We start from the raw sequence: 15,347 nt of genomic DNA on the forward strand, positions 1-15,347 counted from the left end.
CAATATCAGCCCTCGAGCCATGCGGCTCTTGGGCTGATATTGAACCTAGGGCTGATAATACATGCGATATGAAAAATGCCATGTAATAATCTGATAATATTAAAAAGAAGAAACCCAACCAGAACGTTTACCTCCTTTTAAATATGTTCAAATGCTAAGGATACAACAGGTAAACGACGACGTCGTTACTCCCGCGGTATTTTCAAAATCCTCCAATCGCGTAGCTGCATTGAAAATTCCGCGAAATATAATGACGCTTGCGTTCAAATAGTTCAATCGAGGTCCAATAATTAATAGTTCACCGCTTACAAGTTGAAAAAAATAGTCAAACTAATGTGTTCTCTGTTCTTATTTCACCGGTGTCAACGTGATGATCCTAACTGGCTACCTAAGAGTAGGCCCGCTACAGTCATGCTTCATTGATTCCCTAATTATTCAACCATATTTTTCACACAAAAAAAGGGGATGCACGCACTCTGGCCCTTCCTCTAAACCCGGTTCTGTAGTCTACCAACCTTTAATGGTCAAAGTTTGATAAAGAAAATATAAGACCAGGCAACAATTAAAACACATCAAAACAATTCCATTTTGAATGTTAACAAAATAACTAATAAGAAAAAAATTATTGAGGACATTTGCATATAAGCCTGCTAATTCATCCTTATTTCATTTCTTATAGTGGTGTTCCTTAACGCTCATTTTGTTAACTTTTAAAATCATACTATTTTCAGTAATATAAATCTATCGTGACTGATAAATTGGATGTTCATTTAAAGAAAAAACACATTGTAAATTTTGAGTTACGATCATCTTTATATAAAAAGCAAGTCCAAGTTACCATCATCCATAGACGAAGTTTTTTTTAAACTCGATTTTCGTTCTTCTGGTTGTTTTTCTATCATTTAGGAAAAACTCATTCAATGGCAATGCTAATTAAGAATTTTCTTGATATAAAACAAATCTGAAAATAAGCTGTTAAAGTAGAGAAATCGGCCTTCTAAAATTTCCCTAAATTTGTGTCCGCCATATTGGGATGATCGTAATTGCAGTTACGATCATCACGTTGACAGCGGTGTTATTTTATATAGAAAATGATAACTGAGGTAAAATAAACATCCGTTATGTTCAGTTTTACATTATATTGTACGAGATAGCAATACACTATGCTGCACGAGAACATATTAATATGTTCACTATACTGCACTAGATCAGTAATACACTATACTGCATAAATTAGTTATACACTCTATTGCCCCATATACATGTAATAATTTCACTATATTGCACAAGATCAGTATAACACAATAATGCACGAGAACAGTTTTACGATATACTTACTGTAAGAGACAGCAATAAACTATACTGCATGAAAACAGTAATACACTACTGCAGGAGAACATATATTCACAATACTGCACGAGATAAGTAGTTAACTAAACTGGCCGATATCAGTTAACGACTATTATACTGTGCAATTTTGGTTATTCACTTCACTGCACAAGATGATAAGATAAATTTTTTTCACGAAATAAAGAATGCATTAGGGAGCTACCATTTGATTTTTATGGGGGGGCTAGGATGAAAAATTTTGTCCTGCATTTTTTTTTTAGTTGTAATCTCTATCCTGCCTTTTTATTTTTCACTCTATTCGGTCCTGCCTTTTTTTATTAGTTTGTCCTGACTTTTTTTTGATAAATTGTCATCCTGCCTTTTTTTTTTGCAAAGTGTCTCATCCTGCCTTTTTTTTTACTCAGAACTCCTGTCCTGCCTATTTTTTTCAAATTTCATCCTAGCCCCCCCCCCCCCCCATAAAAATCAAATGGTAGCTCCCTTATACTGTTCGAGAAGATAAACAATAGTTCAATATACTGGACGAGATTGGTATTACATTTCACTGCAATGATCAGTTATTTTGTTTTTGCTAAGAGTGTGTAGGTATTTTTTTCCAAATTGAATACACCAAAACACTTTTATCCATCATATTGTCTATCGACAAGAGTAGTCTCCCCTAAAAAACGTTTGAAAAATCATTATTTGAAATATGAAATCAAGACTTAACCTACGCAACTAAAATATTCAATCTGATCATAAACAAGAACGATTATATTAGATACATACCACTTGCTTCAACTCACAATGTTCCGATTCAATGTAAAATTTGCTTGTTGGAATCCTTTCAATAACATTCAAATTCAATAGAATTCAATGCATTTAATAATCCGTTAGTACTTTAATAGTCGGTTATTTATTCTTTAGAGAGACGGAGACGAGATAGCCTCCGAATAAAAGTTATAACAAAGATACAGACCTTAGATTGCAGCCAATCCCCTGCGCTTTACAAACAAAAGCTTCTAATTAATATACTTTTAACACCGACACAAGGCCTTGCAGAATAAATTTAGTGTTAAGTTTGGTTAAAGAAAAACAGATCTGTAATTTTCCGAAAAGGATTAAGCTGCAAAGTGCCAACAACTGATAACACAGGTGTTATTTTTATCTATACACAGACTTACCTTGCAACTTTTCCAAGAAAAAATATTCACGAGTCTAGTTACATGACTAGTTGTATGGTGTTTTAAGTGAATTTGTTCTATATCGATGCTATTATATGTATATATTTTTTCCCGACACAACGAAAATAGTTTTAAACTATCATAATCAACAAATACGAAAACATCCTATTACTTTTCCACCAAAACGGCCAAATCATTCAAATATTTCTCACTGAGCACCACATGCAATGCATATACTTTAAGAAGCATACTATTTATCTCCCTTATGAAACATCAACAGTTTATTTCCTTTAAGAAGCAACAATTGGAACATCACCAATCATTATCTGCAAATGGTATAACTGCAGTCAATTAGACAAAATAAACATTAGATGTTCAGTTTCATAGAAAATATGTTTCCTCTAATCAATTTCCCAACAACTGTAAAACATGTGTTTTGTTCCACTCTTATCTTATGGTTTAATCAATTTTTTAACTTTTCCTAATTAGAGAGAAATTGATGAGTCTGACGAAGAAGGAGAAGAATTCCAGTCTTACTGTTTAGCTAGATGGAGACAAGATGTTCTCCGAAATCATAAAACATAATATAAATGCAGAAGTATAATGATTTAATACATTTAAGGGGTGGGAAGGGGGGGGGGGGGTGGACAAATGTTGGCAATCATATCACAACTTCTTTTTTTTTTAGTTACAAAGTTATATTATTACTATACAGGAAATTTTACATTTGCACAGTAATGTGTTGCAGTTTAGTTGTCAATCATACCACATATTTTTTTTAATTACAAATTTGTACGGCACATCTTTATTACTATACAAGAAATCTGACAAATACCAAAAGAAAAAAAGGAAACAAATGATTGAACAAGTGAGTTGAATTCAAATTTAAATGCATTGAACATTCATTTTTGATCAAAAAAAAAATTAAAAAAAGTTAAAAAATTACAGAACCAGTCGAGAGCTTTAAACTCTTTTTGATGCCATGGAAACTTATGACTATCATAAGACACCTCTCGTGAAGTCCTTACTTTATGGCCATTTTTCATATAGATGTTCCTTGTTAGGACCACTTTTTAAGGCATCGCTTAGTCCTAAGATAGCTTTGAAAACTGGTCCTAATAAACTTAAATCTAACTAACTATTATTCTTCTATACATATGCACATGCATGGCTCTAAATAAAATTGAGAAAGGAAATGGGATTGAGTCAAAGCGACAACAACCCGACCTTAGAGCAGACAACAGCCGAAGGCCACCAACGGGTCTTCAATATAGCGAGAAACTCCCGCACCCAGAGGAGTCCTTCAGCTGGCCCCTTAAAAAATATGTATACTAGTTCAGTGATAATGGACGTCATACTTAACTCCGAATTGTACACAAAAATCTACCTATAGCTGTATTTTGGTATTGCACAAGGTCACGTTGACGACGTTTTTACACATTTTTGTTAAAGACCAAACAGCCTATTGTTTATGCGCATCAACTAACGCAACTTGGTAGTGACATAAAAGCTCTATGACGTTGTTTCTAGCAATGAAAAAACGTCAAATAATACCATCCTATTTCTCGTTTTTCACGGATTCTAACATGGTGTACGCTTAAAAATACGTCTCTCAAGAAAAGAGGAACCAAGGGTCGCGCTAATATCTTGTCGAAAATGGACACAAAAGATACTACACTATATTTAACCATCGTCCTAATAAAAATAATAAAATATGAATTTTGATCTCGACTTTTTTCATGTGCGCCAATCTGCATTTCATTTTTTTCTTTCACATGCGTAGATTTTGCCTTATACTTTCGCCGATCTGCATTTCATTTTTCTTATTCTTTCTCTTGCGTAGATTTTGTCTTTCATTTGTGCCAACTGTGTACATGTTAATTAGATAGGTGAAAGTTATTTTTATGCCCAATATATGGGCATTATGTTTTCTGGTCTGTACCTCCGTTCGTCCGTTCGTTAGTCCATCTGTCCCGCTTCCTATCAACTTAAAACTTAGTACACATGTTCCTTATGATATGATCCTTCTAATTTTAACGTCAATTTTTCAAATATTTAAAAAAAATTAGTATTCAGAAGGTTAAGCCGATAAACAATTATTCCTAGAACTTTTGACATACTGGCAGCCGCAAGGTATGCTTTTAACTGATGGCTGGATGATTCTCGTAAAATAATGTCCGATCTTGCAATGAAGTTAAAAACAATATACTGCTTATTTGACAAAATCTTATTAAAAATTATGACAAAGGGTCATTGTCATTTGTTTCATTTCAAACTTTCTTCAGGAGTGAAAAAAATGAAAAACACATTTCGCCTTTTCTCACGGAAGCTTACAGCTAATTTCCTAATTTATATAGATCAACACTTTGGTTAGCTTGCTTGCTTTGATTGTATATTTTGTATAATTATACTTCGATAAAGTCCAATTGAATTTTAATATCACATATACAGGGTACATACATGTACCTATATATGAAGATGTCAATTTTAATTTCAAAGCTTGAATAAACATTTATACAAACAAAACAAGGAAGCCAACCAAAGTTTTACTCTACGTGCATTAGGAAATTAGCTGTAAGGCAAAACATATTAATAAAATTAATACTCAGCGAATGTGAATTAAAAATTTTCGATGTTTAAAACTAAATTGTTGTTAATTTAACTTATGTCAAAAACAATTGCTCCAAGAATAATATCAAACATAAGATTTAGCTACAACTATGACCGGAAAGATTGAAAGTAAATTCCGATTTCAATGCCGGCAACATTCTTGTCTCTGTTTTAATTTCCAGAATGAGCAACTTCGATTTACAATATTTTATCCTGTTGAAGAAATCTTACTATGTAGTTTTCAAATGAAAATTATTTCTAAATTAATTTTTGAATTTAAAACTTTTTGTATTTTTTATTTACGGTCTCGTTTATTCAAAACACATGAGTTAATAATATCAGGGGTTGCATTTTATGATAGATGTATAACGTTTTAGAATCAAATACTTTACCTATAATTTTGATTTCCTTAAATCTTAAATATTCAGAAATAATGAATTCACAAACTAGATGGAATAATTTCTATACGTCGTAGTCGGGTAAAATAATGATATAAAGAAGTCCGTCCATGCTTTTGTATGTCCGTCTGTCAACAGCAGCGAATGCGTCGTTACGGCAAACTTCTGAAATGGACTCGAAAAAAAAACCACACATCTAGTCTGATATAGTCCAATACTCTGTAATTAAGCCAGTGCCATCTTTTATTTTTTTATTATTTTCAAAAATTTTGCTAATGAGGGGCAGAGGCAGAAAACAGACTTTCCTAACAAAAGTGGCGTGAAAGGTTATTTCAAACAATTTTCCATTCCGACGGATGGGTGTTTCTAAAGGTTAATATTGTACGGCAAAAGATCATAAGATCTGAGACTGATACTGGTACATGCGTTTAATCTCTTGTATTACCAGACAATATAAAGAAGTTGAAATAATTCACTATAGTTATAATTCTGGGAAATTAAGATGTGGGTTTCAAACGTCCAATTTGCGATTTTTTTGTAAATAGTGCGTCAGCAAGGAAAGTTTGTACTATGACGTCAGATACAATGTTCTGAAGAAAGACAACTCTTTTCTTCAACACGAACGAGAAAAAAACATGAAAATCACTCATAACTTTTTTGAGAGGTCGGTGACATACACTTTTTATTGCTTTATTTTGATGAGTACACATGGCACTTTCCGTCTTGAAATTTTTATGAAGAAATCACTGGTAGATATTTTTTAAAACACTGGAAACGTTTTTCATTTTTACGTTTATTTATGGCGGGAACGAAATAAATCATACTTTTAAAGATCAAAACTATACGAGTCTTACACTTTTGAACCTGTATTTGATAGATACAAATCTACTGTTTAACGTGAAACAAGAATTATGCTTGTAGGTTTGATATAAAGTAATTTTTTTTAGAGTTTGGATAATCAGCAAAATATTATGTTAATATTCGGGAAAACACCAAATTGAGGTTACTATAGTGACAAAGCAAAGTCGGTGACCCCCAATTTTTTTCATCATATTTTGTTCCTCAAATCATAAAATACCTTCACACAAAATTTCAAGGAAAAATCACTGGTAGAAATGAATAGGCTGTTTGGTCTTTAAGTTTGTTCTGATTAATATATTAGTTTTATACAGGTATGTAAAAAAAAATAGTTGTTAATGGTTTTGTAATAGCTAGCTGTCAGTAACAGCAGGTACTTAAAGATCTCTACTTACAAAAATGTAGTGTATTTTTTCTGTAGGATGTATAAGTATCCGTTGACATCCACTTTGTGTTTTTGTTAGATTTGTATCCCTCTGATGATTTCTGCCTATTACAACTGATTTTTATATAACTATATTCCTAATTTGTACTGTTACACCACTGTCACAGATTAGGAGGAAGGGTTTGTGCCTTCCAACTGTTTTAACATCGCCATGTTGGGTACGTGCCGATCCCAAGTCAGTAGATAGTAATTCCGTGATTGTCGTATGTTGCTGAGTATCATATTTGTTATTCGTTCCTTATTTTTTTTTATATTAGTTAGTCAGTTAGTTTGATCTTTTAAATTGTTTTACATTTGCCACTTAAATGCCTATTATAGCTGAGTATGACGAAAGTGTTTTGTTTAATCATGTTAATCTTGAAGGCAGGTTAATTTCTGTGTCGTTTTGTCTCTTGTGGAGAGTGGTCTCATTGGCGATTAAACAACGTCTTCTTATTTTTCTACATTTTGTTATTTTTATACCATATTATTGCAAAAGTCACATAAACACAGAATCAGGGGTCAATATTTGAATTAATTTTGAACAACATTAAGCTTTTCCTATAGGACGATGGTAACCGTGTACCGACATATCAAAATATATATGGCTGTATTTATATGTATTATAACATGGCATTTTTCATATCAGACCCCTTATCAGCCCTAGGTCATGATATCAGCCCGAGAGCCGACTAGTCGATTGATTTTCCGAAAAACGATCACCAGAAACTCTTAACACCATACAAACTAAATGCAAATCCAGCAGGAATGCTTAGAACTATTAGGTACTAACAATCCGGCTGTGGTGACGACACTGACTAAATTGAATAAATCAAACAGACATTGATACGTTTTAAATCCATTCTGGATCAACATTGTTTTCTAACACCCCGTTGAAGCTTAGCTTGTTCAAATAACGTTATCTTACATTCAAATATATTGACACATGAACAAAACCTTTCATACAAATTGAAAACCCGATGTATGTCAGGTTTATGAGGAAGGCGCTACCTTAGATGCCAGCTATAATTACCATACCAATAATTAAAAAAGTGAATAATTCTATGTCCCTAAATATTTTTTTGTTTAAAATTTAAAAAAAGGCTGATATTTTTAAGTGACTCTATACTATAAATCTGTAATTGAATTTCTGCAAATCAAGACCCAATGAAGTCGCACCTCAATTCAAATATCAAGGAAGTACCTACAGAATAAGCATGCAAATTGTAAATTTGAAAGCTTTTGTGAAGTTGAAAACTTTTCAGATGGATCATTTAGAAAGACTTATCTATGTTTCTAACCACTCCAATTTGATATCTAAAACAAGTGAAATAAATGATGATATTGCAACAAACCACTACCACAGGCCAAGTAATTGTGCAGGGGTCTGTTGACAATCCTAGGGCCTATTGGTATTGTAGTCTCATCGGGATTAAACTGCACATTAGATTTTGCAAAGACAAAAAGATGCCAGGCAATGCCCTCATTGTAATCTATAGTTGATTTGTAAAATACAAGTTCTTTGTCATATTGTATTTATTAATGTAACAGGGTCGGTTCTTGGATAAAGATATAACAAACTCTGTTTAGGGTTCGAATGATTTATTATACCAGTAGTATAAAATAAACTCTGAAATAACAATATCACAATTATAAATAACATATCTATTATAAAACTCAAGTACCCTAAGTTATACATTATCACATATAATTATGGTACAATACAATGCACTTTTATACTGGGTACTATACAGCGAATACATATTATAGACAATCAGTCACGTGTACTTTTATTTCTAATTGAGATACACTACACAAGAATGTAACCCTTGAGTGTAAATAATGTACTATATAGTGTTTACTGGTTTACTATGTGTACGGTACAATAAATACAATTAATTTAAGAACATTAAAGATATTTTTACTATTATTTAATAGACGTAAAAATGACACTACTACATTAACATATAAATATACACAAATGCTGATATCATAAATTTTGATAATTGATAGAAACAAATACATGTAGATATCCTTGCACATTTTTGAGTTAAACTGATTGGATTGCAGGCTAAAGTGTATATCCTCTCCAATTGACCTACAGTTGCTTATTTCTACCTCATTCGGCGGATAATTGTCTCTTTGGCAATCCTTCAGCATGTTATTATCTTTATTTTGATAATAAACAAAAAATATGTTGATAATAAATTAACAGTAAGTAGTAAAAAAAAATACATATAACTATTAAATGATTTTATTCAGATCATTTTTTATATATACTATTTATATCAACAAAATATCCTTATATTACAGTATAAACAATATATCATTGAAAATAATATAAAATATTAACAAGCAGTATATATATTCGCTGAAAATTCTAAATCCATATACATATGTATCTTAATTACATAAAACTTTCAGAATTCATTGATCACAATAGTTGTAGATTGATTGTGTGATACCTGTACCAACTTTAATCTCCAGAGTTTGAATTGCTTACATGACAACTCTTTACTTTGTGTAACTAATAATACTGCCAAATGTCGACTGAATGCAGGGAAAAATCTATCAATGCAAAGGAATGCCCCTTTATCGAATTGGTCTACATATGATAATGTAGCAAAATTATCTTTAGAAAGACCCGGCCAAGTGTATTTCTTGTTTAAGGGTTATAACCGATAGTAATTAGGTAAAACTTGAAAATCCTGAAATGAAAATAAAATTATTGGCTTAATTGAATTAAAGAAACATTTGAAGTAATATTTGTAGGTATAATGAGTTACTCCAAAACATTCAAAGCTGTGACGTTGAAAATAAATTTCCTACAGGGGGAGTCTCCAACAGTGGTAGTTGTCAAAATGAAAATAAAATTCATACAGACCAAAACGTTACTGGGATATGTTAAAGCTGTCACTGAAAATTTGTGCTACAGGGATATCATTCCAAAATGGGTGTCACTGCCGTGGTTAAATTTTTATGTGGAGATTTCTATAAAATGATGAATTTAAAATATTTTCCCATTAGGGTCACACGTCCAAACATTGGAAAACTGTTCTATATTATAATTTCTATCATTCTTTAAAAAGTAAATGTGGCATTAAGACAGAAATCCAACATCACAATAAATGAAATAATAATATCAACATACAATAAACATAAGATTTAAGCTCATATTTGTGTACAGTAATACTAAGTCATACATTCAGTTTAATATGGAACCTTCAGATTGAAAATCAAATAAGACAAAAACTGATAGACAAAGTTATTCATCAAGTAGAAAGAAATGTGACTTTAAAAACCAATGAATTAGAAGTTATTGAAAACAACTAAGTAATGACATAATTTCAATATTAACTAAGTATTGTACAGTTTTATTCAATGGCATCCACATGATAGTTATACTAAAAATAAATCAAATAGGTCCTTCAGATCCAAGTGATGAAATACAAAAATGTGTTAAATTGGTGACAGAAGTAATGGAATGAATAGAAGTATATATCAAACATAGTAAACAAACACCAAGAAACAAGATAATTAATACAAAGTTTTTTTTCTCGTCTGTTTTTCTTAAATGTCATAACAAACCACTGACCAAAGAACAAGATTTAAGAAGAAACTTTGGCCTCTTTCTGTATGTGGTTTGTTAACATCATTTCTACAGATATATGCCCATTATCTGTTGCAATATTTAAAGGGGATTTCCCATCAAGTCTACATATCTGTGTATCTGCTCCTTTATCTAAGAATATATGTACAATATCCTCATGTCCTACTTCACATGCAAAAAATAAAGGTGTTGTTCCATCTTCTTTTGTCATGTTGATGTTAGCACTGTGGTCCAGAAGACAACTGACTGTATCTTTCTCACCCATAAAACAGGCTATGTGTAATGGAGAAGAACCAGCTACTACATCAAACCCATAATCTGCTGTCGTCTTACTGATATAATCTCTAACATTGGATGAAGCCTTTTCTAAGAGAAAGTCAAACCATGCCTGTCTTTCTTTATCTAAAGTGTACTCTGGATGGTCAGTATAGGTATTTGCTATAGACTGTTTATTATGCATACAGATATTACAGTCAGCATTGTTCTCTAATAGTAACTGTGTTATCTCTAGGTTTCCATTTAGTGCACTTAAATATAAAGCATAACCACCATCATCTGTCTGGGCATTAATGTTTGCTTTATGTTTAATTAACATCTGGACTATACTGGAGTGGTTACTACTACATGACATGATAAGTGGTGTAAAGCCAAAAACATTGTCACATTGATCAACATAAGGATTCCTATCCAACAGTAACTTTACTACACCAGAGTGTCCTTGCTGACTTGCCATGTACAGAGGACTATAGCCATTATTGTCACATTGATCAACATTAGGATTCTTCCCAAACAGTAACTTTACTATATCAGTATGTCCTTCCTGGCTTGCCATGAACAGAGGACTACAGCCATTATTGTCACATTGATCAACATTAGGATTCTTCTCCAACAGTAACTTTACTATATCTGTATGTCCTTCCTGGCTTGCCATGAACAGAGGACTACAGCCATTATTGTCACATTGATCAACATTAGGATTCTTCCCCAACAGTAACTTTACTATATCTGTATGTCCTTCCTGGCTTGCCATGAACAGAGGACTACAGCCATTATTGTCACATTGATCAACATTAGGATTCTTCCCCAACAGTAACTTTACTATACCAGTGTGTCCTTGCTGACTTGCCATGTACAGAGGACTAAAGCCATTATGGTCACATTGATCAACATTAGGATTCTTCCCCAACAGTAACTTTACTATACCAGTATGTCCGTCCTGGCTTGCCATGTACAGAGGACCATAGCCATTATTGTCACATTGATCAACATTAGGATTCTTCCCCAACAGTAACTTTACTATATCAGTATGTCCTTCCTGGCTTGCCATGAACAGAGGACTATAGCCATTATTGTCACATTGATCAACATTAGGATTCTTCTCCAACAGTAACTTTACTATATCAGTATGTCCTTCCTGGCTTGCCATGTACAGAGGACTATAGCCATTATTGTCACATTGATCAACATTAGGATTCTTCCCCAACAGTAACTTTACTATATCAGTGTGTCCTTCCTGACTTGCCATGAACAGAGGACTACAGCCAATATTGTCACATAGATTAACATTAGGATTCTTCTTTAACAGTAACTTTACGATAGTAGTATGTCCTTTATAACTTGCAATGCACAGAGGACTAATGCCATTATATCCACATACATCAACAGTAGGATCCTTCTCTAACAGTAACTTTACTATATCAGTATGTCCTTCCTGACTTGCCATGACCAGTCCAGTAGCCCCATCATCTCTGCACTGATCAACATCCACATCATTATGTAACATCCACTGTACAATATCAGTATAACCATCATAACAAGTGTCTATCAGTGGAGAAGTACCTGACACATAGTACTCCTTTAGTCTGACTGTAACCTTGGTATTTGCTAATGTTACTTGTTGTGACTGATCTAGTTGTTTTAAGTACTGTATTAACTGTTGTCTGAATGATGATACCTTCAAATTATTGTTATCAAATACAACTGACACCTTTCCTGCTGACCAGTCCTTTATAAATCTTTCAAAATAGGATGGTAAATAAGCATCTGGTATTTCTATAATGAAGTCTAAATCACTGTTCTTGTCATCTGCTGATTTCTGCCAAATAAAACGTTCATGTACTAAATGACTATCACCATGGTCTATCAAACATTCAATCATTTTCTGACCAAAGTAATGAGCAAGGAAGTCAAATAGTTTATCATGGACAGTTTTATAAATACCATTCTGTTTACAGATAAATGTACCATCTAGAGTGTCAAGTGCTTTCTTTAGCTTTGTCTTTGGTATACTGTTGAACTCACAAGCCTCACATGTGTCTTTTATTATCTGTCCTTGTTCATCTGTCACTTTACCTTCGAACCATTTTTCATTTAGCTGATTATTAAAGAGAACACATAATGCAAGACTACATATTTTATAGTTTCCGTCATCGCCATGCTCACTTAACCTGTGTAGCTCATTTTTATAGACATCAAAAGGATTTTTGAAATATTCATTGACATCTACATCTTCTTTTTCATGATATAAGGAACATAAGAGAGGGAAAAAATCACATTTAAAAGATAAATCATCAATACTTTTCATGCTTGTACCAATATAGGTTTTTGCTATAGTTGTTTTCTCAACAGATGTAAGACCTAACTTATCTGATATCAAATTACATTCACAGGATTTAAAAGGTAATAATATATTAAACTTATCATCTTTATAGACTTGTAATCTACAAGATACAATAATCTTACAACATTTGTCTGCAATAATTGTGTTAATCACAGGTAACAGTCGTTTCCAGTTATTAATCTGTTGTTGATTGGCCGTGAAATTTCCACAAATATCATCTACAATGAAAACTGTCTGTTTACCAGGCTGATAATAAGTTTTAATGTCTGATGGTATTTCCACTGGTATTATATTGTATCCTGCCCTCTGTAAAACTAGTGCTGTGTGTCTTGCAATACATGATTTTCCAACTCCTGATGGGGCAGTTAATGTCAAACAACTGTTGTCCTGTAAACATTCCATGACGTAATCACTGGCTCTTGTAGACACAAACATCTTATCTTTATTTTCCCAGTCTTCTATTTGTCTGTGTATCTGATCTGAAACAATATATGAGAAGAAACTTGAAAATAATGCATCATTCATATAAATAGTAGATTGTTTATCACTAACAAAAATAGCGGATTAAGTCGATGATAGATATAAGAAGATTTGGTATAAGTGCCAATGAGACAACTCTCCATCAAAGTCACAATTTTTAAAAGTAAACCATTATAGGTCAAAGAACGGCCTTCAACACGGAGCCCTGGCTCAGACTTAACAGCAAGTTATAAAGGGCCCAAAAAGCAATGAGTCGTGTAAAACCATTCAAACGGGAAAACCAACGTTCTACATCTGTATATAAAATGAGAAACGAGAAACACTTATGAACCACAAACAACAACCCCGAACATCAGGTTTCTGACTTAGGACAGATGCAAATAAATGCAGCGGGTTAAAACGTTTTAATAGGTACCAACCTTCACCCTTACCTGAAACAATAGTGGAACATCACAATATAGAAATACACACTATAAAATATCAATTGAAATGGCTTAAATCAATCAAAAGACATATTTATCATAAAAAAGTGAATATATACACTGAACGAATAAATTTGATCTATTACACAATGCACATATAAAACAAAGGCGAATCCAGGGGGTGTGTGTCCCCTCTCTTTTGGTAAGGAAAATTTGGTTGATTATATAGAGAATCACTGACGCATGACCGGATCAGGCCCCCTCTTAGGTCAGTCAGTGCCCCCCCTTATGAAATGTTCTGGATCCGCCACTGCAAAATCAATAAACAATATTGGGACACAATACTTGATACAAATTAAAATAATGCCGTCTCCATTGTTACACAAAAAATTATAGATGCTGCTAACAAGCATATTCCAAGTAAACTAATTGTTGTTCGCACGAAAAATCCTCCTTGGATGACGTCACTTATAAGGAGACAAATTCGTAAACGGAAACGTTCGCACAAAAAAGCTAAAAAATACAATAATGCTGAGTCTTGGGCAAACTTTAAGAAAATTAGGAATGAATGCGTAAACTTGATTTAACTAGCAAAAACCCATTATTTTGAAAAACAATGTGAATCATTACATTCAAACGTAGATTCCATTAAGAATTGGTGGAAAAAATTGCGCAACCTGGCTGGATTTCCTTCCAAATCCTCAGACTACCCCCTATTTTATTAAATGATACCTACTTAGACGATAATAAGGATAAGGCAAATGCATTTAATCGTTATTTTTATGATCAATCGAGTGTTGATGACTCATCTGCAAATATCCCAGAACTAAATTTAGATGAAATCATACATACATTAGATAATATAATTATAACGCAAGAGAAGTTTATGACCAACTTCTCTTGTTAGATGTGTCTAAGGCAACAGGCCCCGATAGCATTAGTCCAAGATTTCTTAAATATGCTGTTTTAGAATTAAGCTATCCCCTGGCTCTGTTGTTCAATAAGTCACTTCAATTATGCACTTATCCGTATGAATGGAAAATAGCAAATGTGATACCAGTTTTTAAGAGTGGTTCTCAAAATTTTTTATCAAACTATAGACCAATCTCTCTGTTATCTATTATTGGTAAAACGATGGAAAAATGTGTTTTTAAATATTTATTTAATTTCCTTTCTTGTTATAAAATTATTACAAACTTGCAATCAGGTTTTATGCCTGGAGATAGTACTGTTAATCAACTTATTTATATTACAAACGATATCGCTAAAGCCCTTGATTTTGGAAAGGAAATAAGAGTTGTGTTTTGTGATATCAGTAAAGCGTTTGACCAGGTCTGGCATGAAGGCCTCCTTCATAAACTAGAAAAATATGGAATAAGAGGGGACTTATTAAAATGGTTTAAAAGTTATTT

General features: G+C 32.7%; 1 protein-coding gene across 1 annotated transcript in view; it reads right to left on the reverse strand.

Annotated features, from left to right (window-relative positions):
- Positions 1–9,043: 9,043 nt before the first annotated feature.
- The window catches only part of LOC143058577 (uncharacterized), a 77,729-nt gene continuing 71,425 nt past the window's right edge, over positions 9,044–15,347 (reverse strand). The window contains exon 10 of the mRNA XM_076232059.1: positions 9,044–13,512. Coding sequence (XP_076088174.1) covers positions 10,412–13,512 — 3,101 coding nt within the window. The 3' untranslated portion in view covers positions 9,044–10,411. The remainder of the gene's footprint in view (positions 13,513–15,347) is intronic.

Source organism: Mytilus galloprovincialis, chromosome 14 (genome assembly GCF_965363235.1).
Source record: "Mytilus galloprovincialis chromosome 14, xbMytGall1.hap1.1, whole genome shotgun sequence".
Taxonomy (NCBI): Eukaryota; Metazoa; Mollusca; class Bivalvia; order Mytilida; family Mytilidae; genus Mytilus; species Mytilus galloprovincialis.